Source organism: Canis lupus, chromosome 14 (genome assembly GCF_011100685.1).
Source record: "Canis lupus familiaris isolate Mischka breed German Shepherd chromosome 14, alternate assembly UU_Cfam_GSD_1.0, whole genome shotgun sequence".
Classification (NCBI taxonomy): Eukaryota; Metazoa; Chordata; class Mammalia; order Carnivora; family Canidae; genus Canis; species Canis lupus.
Window position 1 is genome coordinate 13,944,544 of NC_049235.1, and position 25,096 is coordinate 13,969,639.

A 25,096-nucleotide genomic window follows, 5' to 3' on the forward strand; every position below is an offset into this window, starting at 1 on the left:
AAAAAAAAAAAAAAACTAAACAGGAAAACACAACAAAAACAATTTTAGAAGCTGAACAGTCTGATCAATCTTGGTATCACGAGTCAACTAGATTTTCTGACACAAAATTAAGTTTCCAGCACTATATATGAAGTATTTTTGGGGAAAAAAACCTTTTAATTTTAATCTAAATCCATTAGATCTAACTTCCAATTTATAGAAAATTCAGAGAGTAAAGTAACATAGTAAAGGATACCACAAAATAGGAGAAGCTGTAATACAACTACTGTCTTGGATCTTCAACAAGTGAAATTAAGGCAGGGGGAAAAGGTAGCAGGGAAGGGAGACCTATTATAGAATAATAAATAATAATAATAATAATGACATCTTCAGAGAGTCACCAACCAAATACATCCTGGTTTGAATAAATAAAATTTTAAAAGTCAGTTTGCAAGTACATAGAGAAATATGAACACAGGATGGATATTAGACAACTGTTTGGTGAGAGAATGGTATACTGGTTATAATACCAGTTATACTGAAGTGTCTTTTTTTAAAAAGACATTCATATTCTAAGTATTGGAGCTAAACATTATAACAGTTGTAGCTTACAATACTTCAGAAAAAATGAATATGCCAATGTTAATAATCTGCTAAATTTAGGTGCTAAGTACTCCATAATTATTTTACTGTTCTATATTTTTTCTATACATGAGAAAATTTGAACAAAATTTTTTTAGTTCATGAAACTTATGTAGAATCTTCAAGTCTAGGAAAATACTTCTAACACCGATTATATGAACAGTAAGTAGAAAAATAATATACATATGCTAGAACATAGGTACTCTTCTCCTCCAGAAGTAAAAACTAAAAAGGCCTACAATGCTTTATTTGATATCCATTCCAGCAAAGTTGGCACCTGAATATGCTCAAACCTAAAACTAATGCCAGAAAAACGGATATATTTTAAGCAATTATTATAGAATGTTAAGGGGAAAAAGTCAGAAATTTAGATGTAACTTTTTAGAAATCAGAATCAAGGTTACTGGATTTTTTATTACTTCTTTATATAAAAATAGTTTTGAAACGTATATTAATCTCCTAAAATCATAACATGTAACTACTTACAATGAGATCTGTAAAATTAGTCTTTCAATTTATTTGAAAAATAATGTAAGGGGGGGAGAACAATATAATCACAAACTTGAGGTTAGATGAAGAAAAAGTAGGAAATAATCTTAGTGGATTGTCTAGAATTTATAATATATTCTCCAGGGCTTTAAATTCCTTGCAATCCTATCAACCTACTTCCCTTTTTCCTTTGCATCCTTCTCCTCTTCTAGTGGCAGCTATTCTAACCTTTCCAGAGAACACACAGACTAGTGGGAGAAATGATTTTAATGTTAATTTATCCTATAAACAGGATACTTCAAATATTCCGCAACAACAGCTTTCTTCCCAAGTCCCTGACTTCTTTTTATACCCATCCTCTGTCCTACTACTTACATTAGTATCACTAATTTATATACCTTGCCTTAATCTTTTCAAATTTATGTTAAATGCTATCTTATAGTCTTGATTTACCTTCCCCTGCTAAGTAAAAGATGTTGAACATCTCTTCACCTGGAAACTACCATTCTACCTTCTAAGAATTTTACTACTTTAATTACTTCACATAAGTGGAGACATGCAGTATTCCTGCTTCTGCGACTGGCGTCTTTTACCCAGCATAATACTCTAAAAGTTCAAACATGTTATATCATATGAGAGGATTTCCATCATTTAAAAGGCTAAATAGGGGGGCACCCTGGTGGCACAGCGGTTTAGCGCCGCCTGCAGCCCAGGGTGTGATCCTGGGGACCCGGGATCAAGTCCCACATCGGGCTCCCTGCATGGAGCCTGCTTCTCCCTCTGCCTGTGTCTCTGCCTCTCTCTTTCTCTCTTTCTCTCTCTCTGTGTTACTCATGAAAAAATAAAATCTTTCAAAAATAATAATAAAATAAAAATATAAGGCTAAATGGGGCAGCTGGGTAGCTCAATGGCTGAAGTGTCTGACTCTTGCTTTTGGCTCAGGTCATGATCCCAGGCTCGTGGCATCAAGCCCAGCATCCGGCTCCACACTGTGTGAAGTCTGTTTGAGAGTCTCTCCTTCTTCCTCCCCCTGCTCATGCATTCCTCTCTCTTTCTCTCTAAAATAAAATCTTTTTTAAAAAGGCTAAGAGCACCTAGATGGCTTAGTTAAACATCTACTTTTGGCTCAGGTCATGATCTCAAGGTCCTAGAATAGAGCCCTGAGTTGGCTCCCTGCTGGACAGGGAGGTCTACTTCTCCATCTCTCTTTGCCCCTCCCCCCGGACTTGTGCACTCTAATGAATATAAAATCTTTTTTAAAATTTAAAAATGCTAAATAATACTCATTTATATATATACACATAGATGTACATAAATACATATTTTCATTATCCTCTATTGATGGGCAAAAAAATTAGATTGTTTCTACCTCTTGAACTGTGCCTAATGCAATGAACATAGGAGTTCCAATATCTTGAGATTCTGGTTTCAATAATTTTAGCTAAATATCCAGAAGAGGGATTGCTAAATCATAGAGTTGTTCTATTTTAAATTTTTTGAGGAACTGACACCATTTTCCATAGCAGCTATACCATTTTACCAGCAATACACAGGCTTCAGATTTTTTGCATCTCCATTAGCACTTGTTATTTTCTGCTTTTCTTTTTAATAATGGCTATCATAAAAAGTTTGAAGTGATATCTTGTGACTTTGATTTCATTAGTAATGTTCAGGGTCTATTCATATTCCTGTTGGCCATTTGTACGTTTTCTTTGGAAAGATGTCTATTCAAGTCCTTTACCCATTTTTAAATCCAGTTATTATTTCTTACTGAGTTGTAGGAGTTCCTTATCTATTTTGGATAGTAATTTCATATCAGATGTATGGTTTGTAAATATTTGCTCCCATTCCACAGACTGTCTTTTCACTCTGTTGATTATGTCTGTAGCTGTCTAGAAGATTTTTAGTTTGATGTAGTCAAAGTTGCCTTTTGCTTTTCCTGTCAGAGCTTTTGGTGTCATGTACATGAAATCACTGCCAAGATCAATGTTATGAAGCTTTTCCTTATGTTTTCATGCAGGATTTTTATACTTTATGGTCTTACATTCAAGTCATTAATCTACTTGCTGTTGATTTTTGTGTGTAGCGTAAGAGAAGTGTCAAAATTCTTATTGTTAACGTAGTGAAGTTTTATCTTTCCCTTTATAGACAACACCTTTTTGATTCTTCTTTAAGCAATCTTTCCTTACTCAAAAGTCCAAAAGATATCTGCCTACATATTCTCCCTATGTATATTAAAGTTATGCCACTGACAAATTTTAAATCCTTAGTTTATGCAGAATTTTTAAAATAGCATGTGTAATAGGAAGCCAATTTCATCTTTTCCCATGTGAAAATAAGTACTTTACAGTCCATTTTTAGAAGATTTTATTTATTTGAAAGAGAAAGTGAGCATGAGTGGGGGGGAAGGAGAAGCAGACTCCCCTGCTAGGCATGGAGCCCAATATGGGGCTCGATCCCAGGACCTTGAGATCTTGATCTGAGCCCAAGGCAGATACGTAACTAACTGAGCCACTCAGGCCCCCCCCCCCCCAAAAAAAAGCTCCAATTATTAAATAATCTCTCTTTTCTCCTCTAACTTGATACACTACTTTGTTATATACCTAAATTCTATTTCCTTGTGGAACTGTTTCTAGACTCTCTATTCTATTCTACTGATCAATTTGTCTATCCATCTTTAAACCCTATCACACTTTACTACTATGGAGTCACAGTAAGCCCTTATATAAGTTAGGGTTAGGTCCACCCTACCTGTTTTTCAGAAGTGTCATGGTTGCTCTTGGCCCTCAGGTCCTTTACGTAAGTTTAAGAATCATCTTCTTAAAAAAATCTCTGGGATCCCTGGGTGGCTCAGCGATTTGGTGCCTGCCTTTGGCCCAGGGCATGACCCTGGAGTCCTGGGATCGAGTCTCACATCAGGCTCCTAGCATGAAGCCAGCTTCTCCCTCTGCCTATGTCTCTGCCTCTCTCTCTCTCTCTATCATGAATAAATAAAATCTTAAAAAAAAATCTCTTTATGGTTTTAGTTGGAATTACATTGACTCTATAGATAAACCTGGAGAAAATATCTATGAATATAGTCTATTCCTTCATTCAAGTCTTCCTTAATGTTGTGAGAAATTTTAAAATTTGTCATATAGTTATCTTTGTGGCATATCTGTGACCAATCCAACCCTAGATATCTGGTAGTTGCTAATACCAATGTAAATAGTATTTTCCTTTTAATTATATATTGCCTCTGCTGTTAATATATGGAAGTAATTTTGTACATTAACCTTATACTCAGCCAACCTTACTAAAGAAAAGCCATTACTTCTAATTTCTCATTTATAGACTCAAGTTTTTTCTGCAAAATAGTAAGTTTAATTTCTGTCCATCATACTCATTATGTTACAAATTTAGTTTTCTTATTATAAAGGCCAGGATCTCCAACACAGTGTTACAGAGTATTGAAAATGAGTATCCTTATTCCATTCCTGAATTAAAAAAAAAAAATCTAAGATTCCACATTAGGATTATTAAAATCATTTGTATTTCCTTGGTGTTGGTAGTGATCTCTCTTTTCTCATTCATGATTTTATTAATTTGAGTCTTCTTCTCTTCTTTTTAATAAGGCTGGCTAATGGTTTATCTATCTTATTAATTCTTTCAAAGAACCAACTCCTGGTTTTGTTGATTTGTTCCACAGTTCTACTGGTCTCGATTTCATAGAGTTCTGCTCGAATCTTTATTAACTCTCTTCTTCTGCTGGGTGTAGGATCTATTTGCTGTTTTTTCTCTAGCTCCTTTAGGTGTAAGGTTAGCTTTTGCATTTGAGTTCTTTCCAGTTTTTGAATGGATGCTTGTATTGAGATGTATTTCCCCCTCAGGACTGCTTTTGCTGCATCCCAAAGATTTTGAATGGTTGTATCTTCATTCTCATTAGTTTCCATGAATCTTTTAAATTCTTCCTTAATTTCCTGGTTGACCCTTTCATCTTTTAGCAGGATGGTCCTTAACCTCCACGTATTTGAAGTCCTTCCAAACTTCTTGTTGTGATTTATTTCTAATTTCAAGGCATTATGGTCTGAGAATACGCAGGGGACGATCCCAATCTTTTGGTATCAGTTCAGACCCGATTTGTGACCCAGTATGTGGTCTATTCTGGAGAAAGTTCCATGTGCACTTGAGAAGAATGTGTATTCAGTTGAGTTTGGATGTAAAGTTCTGTAGATATCTGTGAAATCCATCTGGTCCAGTGTATCATTTAAAGCTCTCGTTTCCTTGGAGATGTGGTGTTTAGAAGACCTATCGAGTATAGATAGTGCTAGATTGAAGTCACCAAGTGTAAGTGTATTATTATCTAAGTATGTCTTAACTTTGGTTATTAATTGATTGATATTTGGCAGCTCCCACATTCGGGGCATATATATTGAGGATTCTTAAGTCCTCTTGTTGGATAGATCCTTTAAGTATGATATAGTGTCCCTCTTCATCTCTCACTACAGTCTTTGGGGTAAATTTTAGTTTATCTGATATAAGGATGGCTACCCCTGCTTTCTTTTGAGGACCATTTGAATCCACATTAGGATTATTGATGTCTGCTCTGAGGCTTTTTTTTACAAGACTCTTTTTTTTTCCCCATGTGATACCATGCAGTATCTCTCTGTCTTATTTCACTTAGTATAATAACCTCAACGTCCAAGCACATCTTCCTAAATGGCAGGATTTCCTTCTTTCTCATGGCTGGATAATATTCCATTCTATATACACATGTATCACATTTTAAATTTTATTTTTTAAACATTTCAAATTGAAGTACAGTTGACATAGATATATTAATTTCAATTGTACAACATGGTAATTGGACAATTACATACACTACAAAATGTTCACCACTATTAAGTGTAGTTATAATCTGTCACCATATGAAGTTATTAAAATGCTATTGACTATATTCTCTGTGCTGTACTTTTCATCTTGCCTTATTTTAGAACTAAAAGTTTGTACCTCTTAACCCACTTCACCTATTTCACTCAGTCCCCCACTTCCCCTCACATCTGGCAACCACCAATTTGTTGTCTGTATATATGAGTTTTGGATTTTCTTTACCATGTCTTCATTTGTTTTGCTTTTTTGGATCCCACAAATATGTGAAATATAATATCTGACATTCTCTGACTTATTTCATTTAGCATAATGCCTTATAGATCAAATCACGTTATCATAAATGATAAGATTTTGGATTTTTTTTAACCGCTGAGTAACAGTCCAATGTAAATATATACCATATCTTCCCTATCTATTCATCTATTGATGGAAATTTAGGGGATCCCTGGGTGGCGCAGCGGTTTGGCGCCTGCCTTTGGCCCGGGGCGCGATCCTGGAGACCCGGGATCGAATCCCACGTCGGGCTCCCAGCATGGAGCCTGCTTCTCCCTCTGCCTGTGTCTCTGCCTCTCTGTCTCTCTCTGTGTGACGATCATGAATAAATAAATAAAATCTTAAAAAAAAAAAAAAGAAATTTAGGTTGTTTCCATATCTTAGCTATTGTAACACTACACTAAACACAGGGGTGCATATCTCTTTTCAAATTAGTGTCTTTCTTTTCTTTGGGTAAATACACCAAGTGGAATTACTGGATCATGATATTTCTATTTTTAATTTTTTGAAAAACCTCCATAATGTTTTCCACAGTGGCTGCACCAATTTATGTTCTCATCAATGGTACATGAGGGTTTCCTTTTCTCCACAATCTCATCAACACTTCTTTTTGTCTTTTTGATACTGGCCATTCTGACTGGTGTAAAGTGTATCAGGGAAATGCAATTCAAAACTTTAAGTAGCAACAATAAGTACCTTTTCATGTGTCTGTTTGCCATCCATGAATCTTCTTTGGAAAAACGTGTTTTTGGGTCTTCTGACCCTCTACATGGGATTGTCTATTTTTTTTTATGTTGATGTGTAAGTATTTGTAGATATTGGATATTAACCTCGTATGGGAAAAATCAATTGCAAATATCTTCCACCATTCACTAGGTTGCCTTCTTGTACTGTTGATGGTTTCCTTTGTTCCACAAAAGGATTTTAGTTTCATGTAGCCTTGTTTATTTTTGCTCTTTCCCTTGAGAAGAATTATCCAGAAAAAATATTGCTAAGACCATTATCCAAAAGTTTACTATGTTGCTGTTGTTAAGTTTTATGGTTCCAAATCTTACAGTTAGGTCTTTAATCCATTTTGAATTTATCTTTGTACATGGTATAAGAAGAGGTCCAGCTTTATTCTTTTGCATGTACCTGTCTAGTTTTCCCAACACCATTTTCTGAAGAGAGTGTCATTCCCTGATTGAACATACTTACCTCTTTTGTTACAGACTGACTATGTTAATTAAGTGTAGGTTTATTTCTGGGCTGTTGGACTGATCAATGTGATCTATCTTGTTTCACTGCATTGCTGTACTCTTTTGATTACTATAACTTTATACTATACTTTAAAATCTAAGACTGTGACATCTCCAGGTTTGTTCTTTCTCAAGATTGCTTTGATTTTGTGATTCCACACAAATTTTATTATTTGTTTTAGTTCTGCAAAAAACACTATTGGTATTTTGGTAGAGATTGCACTTAATCTGTAGACTGCTTTGGATAATACAAACATTTTAATAGATTAACATAAAATATTAACATAAAGGTATTAATTTCTCCAATCCGCAAGCATGGAATAACTGGAGTTCATAAAGAAACAAAAGTACTGGCAAAGGTAACAAGGATAAATATAAAAGAAAATGGATAAAACAGTAAAGTAAATCTCTGTTGATGAGCATACAAATATATAAAGATGTAGTTTGTATAACTACAAAGGCACAAAGAAGGAATGGAGCTATATGAGAGCAAATTTTTCTATACTACTAAAATTTAACTGGTATTAATCCAAACCAGAATGTTATAAGGTAAAATACTAATTGTAATCACCTCAGAAACCACCAGCAAAAACACCCCTCCCTCAACCACCGAAATGTGCTAGAAGAGGTGGAGTCCTGGTCCAAGATGGTGACATATAAAGACTCCCAACTCATCTCTTCCATGGACACCCTAAATCTACATCTACTTATAGAGTAATTCCTCCTAAAGAACTGAGGGCTGAACAGCTTCTGCACACAAAAAAATATATGAAGAAAGGCTAGAGAGAGACCACATAGAGGACAGCAAGAGAAATGAAGAGAAGATAATGAAGGAACGCAGAGAAGTACAGCGGAAAAGTAGGAATGCTGACAATACTGATTCTATCTTTGTCCCTTCACCTTATTCATTTCACTCAATGATCCTTCTTGGGCTATGTGTTCCAGGCCCTTGGAGACTAGTCTACATACCTTGGAAATGTCCACTAAGGCCAGGATAGGGGAAGGCTTGTTTTGGCCTTAAGGATAACATTTCCCATTCTTGACACACAGGTGGTGCCACAATCTAATTAAAGGTTAACTGTCAATTATGTGCACACAAACCCTTTGAGGTGCACGTGAACCCTTTAATCTCATTACAATGCCCTTCTGCACATCCACATATTCTATAAAATCTGTGGACTAAGGCCAACTTTGCAGAGAAAAACTTTGCAGTTGCCATGGATCGTTTTCCAGCTAATCCTCCTGTGTCAGTAAATTACCCTGAATAAAACACTGTCTAAACTGTACAAATTCATCTGCTTTGTTTTCTGGTCTCAAAGTACCTTTTAGTTTGGAGTAGACTTTACTGTCCCTACTGGAGTAGACTTTAGACCTTCTAAAATGGAAGGGATAGTACTGAGGAACCTTGAACAGTTTGTCTGTCTTGGGGCATAGAAAAAAAAGTCTCGGTTTAAGAGATCCAGCCTTAGGGCAGCCCGGATGGCTCAGCGGTTTAGCGCCGCCTTCAGCCCAGGGCCTGATCCTGGAGACCGGGGGTTGAGTCCCACGTCGGGCTCCCTGCGTGGAGCCTGCTTCTCCCTCTGCCTGTGTCTCTACCTCTCTCTCTCTCTGTTTCTCATGAATAAATAAATAAAAAATCTTTAAAAAAAGAGATCCAGCCTTAGAATTCCACTAGTGGGGAAGCTGCTGGACTTCCCTTCAGGTTGGAGGGGCTGGTGAGTGCCACAGTTTAAGTTCACTCACCGCCTCTCCTCTTGATAATGCAGACTGGAGCAGAGTTCTAGGCACCATAGCTGGCCTGCCACCTCAGTGAGCTCTGCTGTAGCTAGCTCTGCATGCCCTGGGACACGGGAAAAAAAAGCCCAGGTTTAAAAGAGCAACTAAAATATAAAAGATGCAGTCCAAAATTCCACCAAAAAGCAAGCAAGCTACTGGAATTCTGAGTCGGTGGGCTGGTGAGCACCACAGTGTATATTCACCTCCACACTGATAACGTGGATAGCAAGGTCTGGGTTCCACAGCTACCTTACAGTTTCAGTGAGCCCCAGGCCCCAGCCCACACCAGACCTAATAGTCCCTCCAAGATAGCCCCAGTACAGTATACACCAAAAGATCCTTGGTGGGTGCTCACTACAGCTCTGACTCCTGCCACGATGACACAGATATAAAGCACTCCAGAACATCCCAGGCCTACACCATATAGCTCCTGCACCATTTCACCCCTGGCACAGAGCACTTTGAAACCTCCTGACTCATGCCTGTTTCAGCTCCAATCACCCTGGAAAACAGTACCTGCATGGAGTGCCCCAGGACACCCCAGTCCATGCTGGTCTTGGCTCCAATCACCCTGCCAGGGCACATTCTGCACTGAGCAACCTTGGACACCCAGGCTTGCACTCACTTCAACTTTAGCTGTCCCCCCAGGGCACCTTCTGGGCGGAGAGTCCAGAGACCACCCCAGCTCAAGCCCACTTGAGCTACAGCTATCCTGCCAGAATGCTCACTATTCAGAGTGCCCAAGGACACCCCAGCTTGTGCCCCAGACTCAAATTTATTTGCTATATAACACACTCGAACCCCTGAAGTATGTTCCCTGCCTCAGCTTCAGCCATCCCACTAGGGTGCCCTCTGCATGGAGAGCAACAAGACACCCCACCTTATACCCACTTCAGCTTTAGCTATCCTGACAGAGTGCCTCTTTATGGAGAGTCCTGGGATGACCCTGGCCCATACCCACTTCAGCTCTGGTCATCCTACCAGGGCAGCCCAACATAGAGTACTCCAAAACCCCCAGCACATGCCAGACACAGCTCCAGCCACTCAAAGAAACCAGGCATACACAGTCCACACAGAGTATGACCATTCACAAGGCCATTCCTTCAAGTGTAAAAGTAGTCATTTCACTAATTCTGAGAAACAAGCCCAGCAAAGTCAAGCAAATGAAGAGACAGAAGATGCTCCAAGTAAGGAATAAGAAAAAAAAAAATTAAAAAGGAACAGATATAGGCAATACGCCAGATAAAGATCAGAAAGCAATGATCATGAAGATGCTAACCAGACTGAAAAGTAAGAACCGAGAACTTCAACCAAGAGATAGAAAACATAAAAAAAAAAATCCAATCAGAGTTTAAAAATACAGTAATTGAAATGAAAAATACACTACAGGGAAATCAACACAGGTTTGTGGATGCAGAAGAACAGGTATGCAACCTGGAACACAGGATAATGAAAAGCTCCCAAGCTTAGCATCAGAAAAATAGAATTAAGAAAAAAATGAGGATAGGTTAAGGGATCTATATCTAGACAATATAGGCAAACAAATGTTCACATTATCGGGCTCCCAGAAAGAAGAGAGAGAGAAAGAAGTGGAAATTTATTTGAAGAAATAACAGCTGAAATTTCCCTAACTGAGGAAAGGAAACATATATACAGGATCAGGAAGCATAGAGTTCCAAACAAAATGAACCTAAGGAGACTCACAATAGGACACATAATTATTAAAATGACAAAGGTTAAAGATAGAGAATTTTAAAATCAGCAAGAGAGAGGGGGAAAAAAAAAAAGAGAGAGAGAGAGAGAGAGATATCAGGGAAACCCCATAAGGCTATCTGCTGATTTTTCAGCAGAAATTTTCCAGGTCAAGGGTGCCTGGGTGGCTGAGTCGGTTAAGTGTCTACCTTAAGCTCAGTCACGATCTCTGGGTTCTGGGATTAAGTCTTGCATCAGGATTCCTGCTCAGTAAGGAGTCTGCTTCTCCCTCTGCGCCCCTGTCCCCACCCCTGCCGCTCACGCTCTCTCTAATAAATCAATAAAATCTTAAAACAAAAAAAGGTATTTTGCATGCCAGAAGGGAGTGGCATGATATATAAGAGCTGAAAGGAAAATACCTGCCACCAAGAATATTCAATTTAGAAAGGTTATCATTCAGAATTGAGGGAGAGATAGTTGCCCAGATCAATGAAAGTTAAATGACGCCATCACCTAGACCAGTCTTACAAGAAATGTTAAAGGAACTTCTTTAAGTGGAATAGGCAATACTTAAAAGAAAAAAAAAAAAAAAGAAAAAGAAAAAAAAAAAAAAAAGAATAAGATGTAAAATATGACAACACATACATAAAACATGGAAAAGAGTAAAAAAGTTCTTTTAGAATGTATTTGAACTTAAATGACCATCAATTTAATATAGATTGCTGTATGTTTTAGAGCCTATACATGAATCTCATGATAACCACAAGCCAAAAATCTACAACAGATACACAAAAAAAAAAATAAAGAAAAGCCAAGGAAAACACTACAGAAAGTCATCACAGGGAAAGAGAGCAAGAGGAAAAAAAAGTAACAGAGAATTACAAAAACAATCAGAAAACAATGAACAAAATGGCAATAAGTACACATTTATCAATACTTTAAATATAAATGCTCCAAGGTACATTTATAAAGAAAAGAAATAGGGTGGCAGAATGGATTAAAAAAAAAAAAAAAACAAGACCCATCTATATGCCAACTACAAGAGGCTAACTTTAGACCTAAGGACACAAAAAGAATGAAGTGGAAGGGTGGAAAAAGATACCATACTCAAATGATAGAAAAAAGAAAAAGAAAAAAAGCTGGGGTGTAAAAACTTAGACAAAACGATTTTATTTATTTATTTTTAAAGATTTTACTTATTTGACAGAAAGAGAAAGAGTGAACACAAGCAGGGGGAGCTAGAGCAGGGAAAGGAGAAGCAGGCTCCTCACTAAGCAGGGAACCCGACATGGGGCTGGATCCCAGGACCCTGGGATCAGGACCTGAGCTGAAGGCAGATGCTTAACCGACTAAGCCACACAGGCACCCAGACAAAACAGATGTTAAAACAAAGGCTGTAATAAGAGATGAGGGATTTAAATAATGATGAAGGAGCAAATTCAAACAAGAAGGTGTAACAACTGTAAATATCCACAAACCTAACCTCGCAGCACCTAAGTGTACAAAGCAAACATTAAGACAGACTTTAACACCCTTTACATCAATGGGTAGATCATCCAAACAGAAAATCAATAAGGAAACAGTGTCTTTGAACAATACATTATACCAGATGGACCTTAACAGATACATATAGAACATTACATCCAAAAGCAGAATACGCAGTCTTTTTAAGTGCACGTGGAAAATTCTCCAGGATAGATCACATTAAGGCCACAAAATAAGTCTTAATAAGTTAAGAAGACTGAAATATCATGCATCTTTTCCAAGTACAACAGTATGAAACTAGAAATCAATCGCAAGAAAACAAAAACACATGGAGGCTAAACAAAACACTATTAAATGGCCAATGGACACCAAGGAATCAGAGGAAATTAAAAAAATACGTCTATAGACAAATAAAAATATAATGGTCCAAAATATCTGGGACACAGCAAAAGCAGTTTTAAGAAGTAAATTTATAATGACAGGGGCCTACCTCAAGAAAAGTATCAAAAAATAATCCAACCTTACACCTAAAGAAACTAGGAGAATAAGAACAAAGTCCAAGAAGAAAAGAAAGGATATATGTAAGATCAAAGCACAAATAAATGAAATAGAAACTAGAAAAAAAAAATCGATGAGACCAAGGGCTGGTTCTTTGAAAATACAAACAAAATTGATAAGCTTTTAGCCCAAATCATAAGAAAAAGAGAGAACAGAAAATGATAAATAAAAGACCAGCAACAACTGACACACAGAGATACAAAAAAATTCTGAGAGAATACTATGAAAAATTATATACTTGTAATTTAGACAACGTATAAGAAATGGATAAGCTCCTAGAAATATACAATTTTCTAAAATTGAATGAAAAATAGAAAATCTGAACAAATCAACTACTGGTAATAAAATGGAATCAGTGATCAAACAACTTCCAACAAACAAAAGTCCAGAATCAGATGTATTCACAGGTGAATTCTACCAAACATTTTAAGAATACTTAATACCTACTGTCCTCAAACTATTCCAAAAACAGAAGAGGAAAGGAAGCTTCCAAATAAATTTTATGAGGCCCTTATTACCCTGATACCAAAACTAGACACAGATTCTACAAAAAAAAAAAAATGAAAAGTGACCGGGATGCAAATGGGACTTATATATGTTGCTGGAGGAGAGGATTAAAAATTTAAGTAATTTCTATGGTGTTGAACATTCAGTAAATATACGGTCCAACAATTCTAGGAAAAATAAAGGCCCACAAAAGGAGCTGTTCATACCAGCGTTATTCATAAGAGCCAAATACGAGAAACCACCGAAATCTAAATCAACAAGTACAGTGTATTCACACCATGGGATACTACCCAGCAATAAAAAAGAATGAACTACTGATGTATATGGCAATGTGGATGAATCATAAAAGGTTTCTGTTATGCAAAATAATTCAGAGCTACAACATATAAATTATATGATTTCACTTATATTAAGCTGAAATACAGGAAAAACTGTATCAGATATAAATCAAACTATAGCAAAAAGTAGTTACCTCTGATGGGATGGAAAATTGAAATGAAGAATGAAATAACCTTCTAAGAAGACAGAAATGTTCCATATTTTGATTGTGGTAGTAATTACATGGGATATACATACTTATTAGAATTCAATATGAACACTTAAAATGGGTCCATTTTACTGTATGTAGACCCTTAAAAGTACAGTAGCACTCCCTCATCTGCCAAGGGATATATTATTCCATGAGCCCCTGTAGATACCTGAAACCCCAGATAGTAACAAACTCAACATGTTTTTTCCTATACATACACACCTATGATAGTTTAATTTATAAGCTAGTCACATAGAGAAATTAACATAACTAAAAACACAATTATAATTATATACAGTAATAAAAGTTATGTGAATGTGGTCTATTGGACAATAGATCTCAAAATATCTTACTGTACTGTACTTGCCCTCCTTATAATAATCTGAGATGATAAAATGTCTGCATGATCAGATAAAGTGAGGTAAATGAAGTAGTGTTAGGCTACTGTTGACCTTCTGACAATAGGTCAGAAGGAAAATCATCTGCTTCTGGACCATGGTTGACAGAGGAAACTGAAACCTAGGATAAGTAGGGACTACTGTATTAGAAAATTTTAAAATTTACATAATGAAATTTTTATGGGATCTTATGTAAACCAATCTCACTGAGCATAGCACATGGTAGGTGCTCAATGAATGCAGAAGAAAAGAAGTGGGACAAGTAGGTAGATTATTTTATAGTCATGGCCAAATAGTATATACGTATTCTTTACTAACCTTAAGTAATTTAGTCTAGTTCGGAACATGATATATCACCTCTGAACCAGCTCATTATCTTTAACAGTTCCTACAGATGCCACAGTGGCCTCTGAATTAGATCATCTCAGGGAATCCACTTTCAAATTCTGAATCTTCCTGTCTTGCTTATTCTCCAATTTTTACCCTTCATTGAGGTTATGCTCAAGACCTTGAAACACTGAATTCTCCAGGGTTTCTGAGCTTACCATCACCTGACACAGGCACTTCAGTGCCACAGCTATCTTTTCATATGATTAGCCTACAAAATGAACAACTTAACCTTCAAAAACCCTTCTGTCCTCCAACTCACCAGGGTATTGAGACTATAAAATATGAAAACTAAATTTTAAAAATAGCAAGAGAACATATTTCAGAAAATAATATATCAATAGTTAGCATATGAATCAAATAGGAATTTTATGGAAGGCTCCAAATGAGGAGATACAGGCTCAATCTAAGCTAGGCTTGCTATGAACAGGGAAAAGGAATAGGTAGAGAAGCTTAAGCAAAAGATAATAGGAAAGTGATGAGGAGTACACAAGAATGAACAAATCCATTCATTTGTCTAGGCTGTAAAATAAAAAATTTAAATTTGGACATATGTATGAGGTGGTCTGAAAAAGGAGATTAGGCCTCATTTGATAATCACAAAAAGATATGTGGTAGACTGAGCAGATACGGTCTTCATTTACAATGTACTAGAGGAGGTGAAATTGCCCAAGGTAATAAAACTTCTTAGAAATAGAGCCAGTACTGAATGAAATTCATTTATCCTAATTGACAGCCAAATGTTCACTTAACTAAACCATAATTCTGCTCAATGTTTTCCAACTTTGTTTAAAAGAACTTTTTAAACTTCTCAACATAAATAACCCTGCCCTCTCCCCCATTCAGTTCTTCCTGAATGTATATCCTTCACCTAAAGCATACTTTAAGATATACTTTAACACAAACTTGATTAACTTACTAACAGTCCTAATTATTGTCAGGACAGGTAAGGGGGTTTCTATGCATACAGGCCATAGATATATGACTAAGTCTTTCCTGTAGCTACTAAAAGATTTGAGTTCCAGTAGTATTTTTTTAAATTAACCTTGAGTTACAGATTAGAAAATCATTAACACTGACCAGTAAAAGACTTTCTCATTCATAGCTTAGCATTATCACCTATAAGGCAGTCAGGGGTGTGTCTAAAAGCATAGGTTACAAACAATGTTAGTTTCCTCATTATAGTAAATAAGAAAGTTAACTCAGCTTTCACTGGAAAATGAGCTTTCATTTTTTGTTCAATAGAAATACGTTTAAATCTTTCCCATATCCCCTAAACCTTCCAAAGACCCTATCTTCCTTCCTATCAATATAATTCCCTATATTGACTGATTTTTTCAGGATTATGCTCAACCTGTTTCCTCCCCTTCAAGACCCTTATTCTTATCTAGTCCTTACACTTTAGTCATCTGAAATTTTCTTTTCTTTTCTTTTCTTTTCTTTTTCTTAATTTATTCAGAGAATACAGAGAGAGAGGCAGAGACACAGGCAGAGGGAGAAGCAGGCTCCATGCAGGGAGCCCGATGCGGTATTCGATCACGGGTCCCCAGGATCCCCTGGGCTGAAGGTGGCGCTAAACCGCTGAGCCACCCAGGCTGCCTTGAAATTTTCAATAAAGAAATCAATGACATCTTTTTTTTTTTTTTTTTTAAGATTTTATGTATTCAATAAAGAGAAAGCAAGATTGTACACATTCCTACATGATGGTGGGGTAGGAGGGAAGCTGACTCTATTTTTCAAGTCTTGGCCTTTGAACTCTTGAAGATGGAGGAGCTAGTGCAGAGGTCACCAGAAGGATAGCACTCATTAGACTCTCACTCTGTGTGCTAATTAAGCTTTCAGGAATGCTTCATTTCATCCACCTATCTGAGAAATATTAATTACCTCCTTTTCACAGATTAAAATGGAGACTCAAAACTACCCAAAGCCAGACAGCGATGCCTGCAGGATCCCAACGTTTGTAATTCTGTGACTTCTGATAAGTTTTGTTCCCAGTTCTCTTCCTAACTCTAAACCCTCTTCTCCATCTTTCTATTTCTTCATCATCGTCTGCTCATCACTGCTTTTCTTATTTCACATGCTGTCATGGGCAATTTTATTTCCTCCCAGGACTTACCTACATTCTCCATTTGCGCTTCTCAATCTTAAAACTTTTTATGAACAAAAAATCTTGTACTTTTTTGGGAGTTTACATTTTGAAAATAGGTTGTTTTCCCCAAATAGATCATCTAATGATGAATGTTTTGTTCAAAATACACCTCCTCGGGCAGCCCTGGTGGCCCAGTGGTTTAGCGCCGCCTTCAGCCCGGGATATGATCTTGGAGACCCGGATCGAGTCCCAGTCAGGCTCCCTGCAGGGAGCCTGTTTCTCCCTCTGCCTCTCTGTGTGTCTCTCATGAATAAATAAATAAAATCCCTAAAAAAAAAAAAAACCAAAAAAAAAAAAAAACACTACACCTCCTCCTGCCTATCAAGATCTGATAACCTCTTAAGCATCCCCCCAAGGGTGAGGGTCTGTATGCCTCTCAAATCAATCTTTTTCCTCTCTTTACCGTCCCCCCACCTCTCCTGAGTTACAGACAAATATTACCAACTGCCTTATAAATGATAGTCCCACGCTTCTCTCCCTAGGTCCTTCAACTTAAAGCCATTCACAACTAAACTCTCATTTCCCTTAGCAAACCTGGACCACCTACCTCTTTGTGTTCCGCATTTCGGTTAAGGGTTATAACAATACATCCCTGTCTATGCTTTAAAGTACATACTTGTTAAAGTGATATTGGCACTAACTTCTCTGACCTCTATGAGTTTAAAAATCAACCATTAAGGGCATCTGGTTGGCTCAGTTGGTAAAGCTGATGACTCGATTTTTCCTCAGGTCACGATCTCAGCCCATGGTGGGGGGGGGGGGGGAGAACGACACAAACGGGACACACACACACCCCTCCATGCAGGGCCTAGAGCCTGCTTAACATTCTTTTTTTTTTTTTTTAAAGATTTTGTTTATTTATTTATAGAGACACAGAGAGAGAATGAGAGGCAGAGACACAGGCAGAGGGAGAAGCAGGCTCCAAGCAGAGTCCGACGCGGGACTCGATCCAGGGTCCCCAGGATCACGCCCCGGGCTGCAGGCGGCGCCAAACCGCTGCCCCCTGCTTAACATTGTCTCTCACCTTCTGCCCCTCTTCCTCCTCCCTCTCTTAAAAAAAAAAAAAATCAGTTAATTAAATCACCATTAAACAATGAGTGATTATTATGTCCGAAAGTTAATGAATGCAAAATAGTACAAAACCTAATCCTCTTCGTCTTTCACAAGTTTATAAGCAGAAACGAACCCAAAACAATTTTGTGAAGCTTTTTCTCCCCCTCCACTTAAAAAAAAACAAAAACTTACTTTACAAAATATTTTAACGTGATCCTTAATATAATCCCATCAGTATCACCATTTTACAAGTGAAAAAGCTGGGACTTCATGGGATTAGGTAATTTAACCACAGTTAGACGCTGCTGCTAAATGGTGGGTCCAGACCCCAAACCCTAAGACTTGAGATCTCAAATTTCACTTCCTATTATTGTTGAAATAAACTTCACGATAAAACGAGAACAGGTCTGTGCACGCAGGAGTCAAAGGAGCAGCACACGATGAGGTACCGAAGGCCCCAGGCGCCCCGAACTCGTTCTAGGCTGGGAGGCGCCGACCGGCCGACGACCCCCGCCCCCGCCCCCGCCCCCGCCGCCGCCCCGGGAGCCCCTCAGCGGCCTGTCTCCCGCCGGCAAGCTCCGCGGTGACTGCAGGAAAGCCTCGCTGCCCACCGCGGGGGCTCTGAGCAGGCCCGCCCGGCCGGAGGCTGCCCCGGTCCGGCCACAAGCCGCCTCGCCTTCAGCCGCCGGGACCGCCGACCCTCGGCCCAGAAGCGTACCTGGTGAAGGAGGCAGCCGGAGGGCGCGCGGTCGCGGCAACCCTAGGAGGCGGGAACGACCCAGGCGGCGGCGGGCTGGGCTAGCCCCCGGGGCTAACTGCAGTCACCACGTTAGGGCACAAGGAGTCGCCAGGACGCTCCAGCCGAGCTGAGGAAGCCCAAGCCGCGGGCGACGAGCCGGGGCGAAGGCCTAGGGGAAAGCGCCGTGGGGGAGGGGCGGCGCGCGGCGCGCGGAGGCGGGCACGTGGGGGCGAGCGTGAGGCGGGGCGCGGCGCGCGGCGCGAGAGGGGGCGGGGCGCGCGTCCGGGCGCCGCGGCCGCGTGACGCGTTTTCAAATCTTCAACCGCCGCAGCCCTCTCGGTTGCGCCCGGCCTCTTCCTCCTCGGCGCCTTGGGGTCCGAGCCGGGCCCGGAAACCCGGACGGCAGACGCGGCGGCTCGGCTGCGTGGGTGTGGTGGTCTGCGGCAGGGGGAGCGGCGGCCGGCGGCTCGGGCGGCCCCGACGAGGTGTGTTTCCGCGGCCGCCCGGCGCGTCACTCCCGAACCCAGCATGTAGGTGCCGGGCGGCTGCCATGAACGCCGGAGCCATGAGGATCCACAGCAAAGGACATCTCCAGGGTATGAAGCCCCTCCTCCGCTGCAGTCCCTTTAATCCTTTCCCGCCCTCGTGGTTCCGCCGTGGGTTGTTTCAGAGTTCTCCCCCGACCCCAGGCCCCTGTTCCTTTTCCTTTCTGGCTTGTGCGTCCTTCTCGGTGGCCTGAAGGAAGGCTCGGTCCAGGGCTGTGCCTCCGACGGGGAAGGGCTCCCAACCGGGCCCCTCGCGCGCTTCGCGCTCCAGCCGCGGCCCCCAGTTGCCGGTGGTGCTTGGGCCGTAAGAGGGGAAACAATGTGCGGCCCCGGGAGCTGCGACTCGGCTCGGGCCCTTGAGGCTGCGGCGGCTGCAGCCTCCAGTTGCAAAGCAGGGGTGCGCGCGGCTTTTAGGCTCTTGATCCAATTCCATGGTGGTGGGTGGGCTTTTGGTCGTATTCTTAAATTTATTTTTCCGCACTCAGTAAGTTAAGAGACTGTCTTTCAAATACACACGTAGAAGGTGTCTGTTTTCAACATAATAGAAACGAAAACAAATTTCCATTTTCGATTACTTTGTATGGTAAAAGGCTACAGCTTCCGAATTTTTTTTTTCTTTCTTTGTAATATGTCTGGAATATGTATGTCGTACATATATAGGGATTTTCAGCTTAAGAACAGATTGTGGGGGATCCCTGGGTGGCGCAGTGGTTTGGCGCCTGCCTTTGGCCCAGGGCATGATCCTGGAGACCCGGGATCGAGTCCCACGTCGGGCTCCCGGTGCATGGAGCCTGCTTCTCCCTCTGCCTGTGTCTCTGCCCCTCTCTCTCTCTCTGTGACTATCATAAATAAATAAAATAAAATAAAAAAAAAAAAAAAAAAAAAGAACAGATTGTGTTCCCAAAGTTAATTTTCAAAGCACTTGTTTAGGTCTCAGGTCTGTTTTCAAGGGAAATAATGAAGTGAATGGTGCTCTGGCTCTTCAAACGGATCATTTAGTCATTAATGTGTAGACAGACTACAGGAAACTAAGCCTTAGAACCTTTTGAGGACTAGATTATCATGTGTAACAGAGGGTTTTTTTTGTGTGTGTGTTGGTAAGTGTTAAACAGAATGGCAGATGTCCCGTAAATATTTCTTGAGTAAATACCCCTTGGAGTTTACATCCCAAGGAGGAAGGTCTGTCAAAAGGTTTTATATAGTTCCACTGTAATACATAAAAACATGAACAAATGCGTGAATATTTCCTGCAGCTTCAACTATAGGCTGTGAACGATGATTATTTTACAGTATGGGATCTGTTAAAACAAATATGGTATTCTGGTTTTATCCTAAGTGATACTACGAAGAAATACAGTAAAATGCTATTGAGTGTTTAATTGGTGGTATTATAAAGATTTTTTCCCCCTCTATGAAATGATGACTGTATAAAAAGTATTTTTAAAAGAGAAATTTTCTGTCCACATAAATCATGATCTGATTCTACTTTTTTTAAACAACAGGTGGAATCCAAGTCAAAAATGAAAAAAACAGATCTATGAAATCTATGAAAACTGATAACAAACCAGAAAAATACAAATATAAGCCACTCTGGGGAAAAATATTTTACATTGACTTACCTTCTGTCACCGTATCTGAAAAACTCCAAAAGGACATTCAGGATCTGGGAGGGGTAAGTCAAAACTATACACTTTGACCAAAAAAATGAAAGCTTATAACTAGTACTTTCTAATATATAATCATTTTAGATCATCATTTTGGGAAACGTAACCACCTAGCTTAAAATTTTTATCAGCTGTTTAACATTAATGAGAAACTTTGTTTTAACCTTTTGTAGCCTAATACGATTTTCAGGTTTCTGTGATTTTGAGTCTAATGTAAAGTTCACAAAGTGTGGGAAATGTGACTTCCTCCCTTGTCCTGGTGGAACCTTTGATTGCCTCGTTGTAATGTTTGTATGTCCTCCAGATAGCAATAACTCCTTGATTATGATTGTTGGGAAACTACATAAATTTGTCTGGACTTGCATAACAGGAAGAATGTTATTTGCATAACATAGAGAACCTCTTAGAACCACAAAGAGTTAAATTACTCTGAGTGGTAACAGTCTTAATGTCATTAAGGGAACAGAATTTGGGTTTAAGAATTTTGAAAACTCTCTACCTTAAACATTGTGTAAATAAGAAAGAAAATTTTAACAAGTGGGGTTAAGAGTTCAATCTTCCTAATTCTTCCTGTTTCTTAAAAAAGGTTTGTGCTGTACTTTGAATTTGTTGAGGTTAGCATCTTTGAATATGAAAGAATCCTGGCATTCCTAAAATAGAAATCTGCAGAACATGTAGAAAGTTTCTTGGTATTGTTTATTGATGTGATCTTCACTTATCTTTGAAAAGTTGTTCACTTTACTTTTTGTTACTCATTTTCTTTTTTCTTTTCTTTTTTTTTTTAAGATTTTATTTATTTGAGAGAGAGAGAGAGAGAGAGAGAGAGCATGAGCATGCAGGGGCAGGGGCAGTGCAGCCCTGTGGCTGAGGCAGACTCCCCGCTGAGCAGGGGGGTCTGATGAAGGGCTTGATCCCAGGCCCCTGAGATCATGACCTGAGCCAAAGGCAGACACTTAATGATCTGAGCCACCTAGGTGCCCTTCTTAACTCATTTTCTTAAAACATCGTACATTTGTCATAGCAGTAACATGTATCATAATAACCATATGACTGCATTCCTAAAAATCATGTTTTGTAGGCCTGCCACCTTTGAATAAAGATTCCTTATTTTAGAAATTAAGAGCTTAAGAGTCCAGAGAAGTGAAATGACTGGTCTAGTGTAGGATTAGCCTCCTAATTCCCAGATTTAACATGCTACTACCATTTTTGTCCGACCAATTAATGGCTACAAAGTAGCTGATACAGTTTCACAGCTTTCTCAAATATGATGAATAACCCATTAATCTTTATGATCTAAATCAGTTATTTGATTTTTTTAATTTTTTTTTTTTTTTTTTTTTTTTTTTTTTATTTGAGAGAATGAGAGAGCACTAGGGGAGGGAAGGTCAGAGGGAGAAGCAGACTCCCTCCTGAGCGGGGCCACCTGATGTTGTGCTCCATCCTGCGACTCTGGGATCATGACCTGAGCTGAAGGCAGGTGCTTAACTGACTTGAGCCACCCAGGTGCCCCTAAATCAGTGATTTTAGATTTATATTTTTGGTAGTGGAACCCTTCAAGCAAAATCATTCAGGAGTCTAATATATAAAGCCAGTAAAAGGAAACTTCTACCTAAACTAAATGGTTCTAGTTAGTACAGAGATGGTTGTCCTGCCTCCTTTTCTTCTCACAGCAGTTCCTGAGGCACTTGCAAGAAACAAGTTTTGAATTCACTTATGCACATGGTAATAGTTTGGAGACCTTTCAGTTTTAAACACTTCAAATTTTTATCCTGAAATGGTTTGAAGTAGACCACTGAAGTAAAGAGCATATTATGAACATAAGTTTTCACATTCTTTTTTTGAGCTGTGGATTTTCAACTGAATTTCATTTACTAACTGTACTTCTTAATTTCCCTTTAAAATTGTTTTTGTGATCGATTTATAATCCCTCTCTACACTATCTTTCCAATAATTCAATGATGTCCTAATTTCTGTTCTTCAGACATGACTGTCGCTCTCCTTTAAAAAAGACTTCTGTATGGTGATGTGTTACATGAATTGTAGAGGAATCTTGAGCTGTAGACACTAAGAGTTTTAGGGTTCAACTTCAAGAAATACTTAGTTGAATAGATATTCCTTGAAAGGATGATTCTTCATTTTGTAATTTATCTTCAGATTATTACCAGTGTTTTCTTTTTCTGTAATTGTCCACTTTATGCATTTGTTTGTTACTCTTGATGAAAACATATCCCATTTATCTGGAGAGTTCAACCACTGAAAACACAGCAGTGAAATTTGACTTAATAGGGAACTATCTTTTCAATAGTGGCAATGAATGTAGCTGTTACAAAATTATCTTAAAAAGGACATGGAATCAACCATATTTAGGTCCATATCTAAACATTCTGGGCTAAAATAAGACAGTTGGAGAAGAACAAAGATGTAAGGATAAATGCCTTGCATTATCATGAACTTGAAGACAGTTACTTGTTTGATGTTCATTGTAACTGTGAGTGACTCAAAAAGTTTCAGGTTTACTCTTTAAGAGACCTAAATTCAACTATAACTGATAAATTGAAGACCATGATGAAACTAAGCACTAAGGAATTTGGTATTGTTTTGGTAGATTACAAAAATGAATCTTAGGTCTATCCGGCTTTTAACTTCTGATTTAGGTAGAGATTGCATGGGTATAATTAATTGTAACACAACATATAATATCAACAAGGAAAAATTACTTCCACCTAAGAAAATCTTGGAAGCTCTTGTGCAAACACAATTTGAAGTTAGCTTTGAAGAATAATTATGATTTGGTCATGTGGAAATTTATTAAAAAATTAATCCACTAGTGTCTTTCATTTGGTAGCACTGTTTTAGCTGCTGGGGATGCAAAAAATACATAAGATGTATTTATGCATCTACTGCTGTTAGTCTGTGGGAATATCAGACACCTAAATAATTTACAGATATAGCATTGTCAGTGCTTTAACAAAAGTTATGTAGAAATTGCCATTAGAATACAGAGAAGAGGGGTGCCTGGGTGACTCAGTCTTGCTCCCAGCTCGGGTCTTGATCTTACAGTTTTAAGTTGAAGCACCACATTGGGCTCCATGTGGGGCATGGAGCTTACTTTAAAAAAAAAAAAATACAGAGAAGAAAATGATTAACTTTGCCTTTAGGAATCATAGCAGAGATAGAGTTTAACCTAAGTCTTGAAAGTCTAGTAGGAATATATCAGGTAGAATGGACAAACTAAATAGAGGGCAGAATATATTTAAAGTTTATCTATGTATAACGGGAGCAACTGCTAGTTACTACAATGTGACTTGAGCTTGGGATTTAGGTGGAGGGAAATAGCAAGAAACAATGTTATATTGGTGATCTGATAGGTGATTAATATCCAGAATAGGTAAAGAACTCATATAGCTCAACATTGAAAAACAACCAATTAAAACATGAGCAAAGGACTCAAATAGACACTTCTCTAAAGAAGACGTACGCTTAGCTAACAAGCACATGAAAAGATGCTCTCCATCCCTAATCATTAGGGAGATAAAAATGAAAACTAAAAGGAGATACCATGTCACATCTGTTAGGATGGTTAGTATCAAAAAATGTAAGTATTGGCAAGGATGTGTGGAGGTTGGAACCCTTGTGGGTTGGTGGAATTGTAAAATGGTATAACTGCTATGGAAAACAGGTTATACCCAAAACAATTGGAGCAAGGCCTTGAAGAGATACTCATATACCCGTGCATAGCAGCATTATTCACAATCGACAAAAGGTGAAAACAACCCTGATTTTCATCTTCAGATCAGTGGATGAACAAAATGTCTATACGTACAATGGAATATTATTCAACCTTGAAAAGTAATCCCTTGCTAAAACATTCATGAACCTTGAAAACACTGTGCTGAGCAAAATAACTCAGACACAAAAAGACGAGTACAGGATTTGACCTATATAAATTATCTAGAATAGTTAAATGTGTAGAAGCAAAGTAGGACACAAAAGGGGCTGGGAAGAGGAGAAAATGGGGAGTTACTGTTTAATAGAGTTTTAGCTTAGGATGATGAAAAAGTTTTAGAAATGTGTAGTGGTGATGGTTCAACATTGTACTTGTACTCAGTGCCACTGAATTGCAT

General features: G+C 38.7%; 2 protein-coding genes across 9 annotated transcripts in view; one reads left to right on the forward strand and one right to left on the reverse strand.

Moving 5' to 3' along the window:
* Positions 1-18,974, reverse strand: part of SLC25A40 (solute carrier family 25 member 40) — a 52,472-nt gene extending 33,498 nt beyond the window's left edge. For 2 of the 7 annotated variants that reach the window (XR_005369351.1, XM_038556698.1), the window contains exon 1: positions 18,743-18,972. The gene's annotated coding sequence lies outside the window, so the exon portion shown is untranslated. Of the gene's footprint in view, positions 1-18,742 lie in introns of all 7 variants that reach the window. The other 5 variants (XR_005369350.1, XM_038556697.1, XM_038556699.1 and 2 more) reach the window with 3 other exon arrangements.
* A 151-nt stretch (positions 18,975-19,125) lies between these two features.
* DBF4 (DBF4 zinc finger) overlaps positions 19,126-25,096 on the forward strand; it is a 36,192-nt gene continuing 30,221 nt past the window's right edge. For both annotated transcript variants that reach the window (XM_038556702.1, XM_038556704.1), the window contains exons 1-2: positions 19,126-19,359; positions 20,811-20,980. In XM_038556702.1, the coding sequence (XP_038412630.1) occupies positions 19,314-19,359; positions 20,811-20,980 (216 nt within the window). In that variant the 5' untranslated portion in view covers positions 19,126-19,313. The remainder of the gene's footprint in view (positions 19,360-20,810; positions 20,981-25,096) is intronic.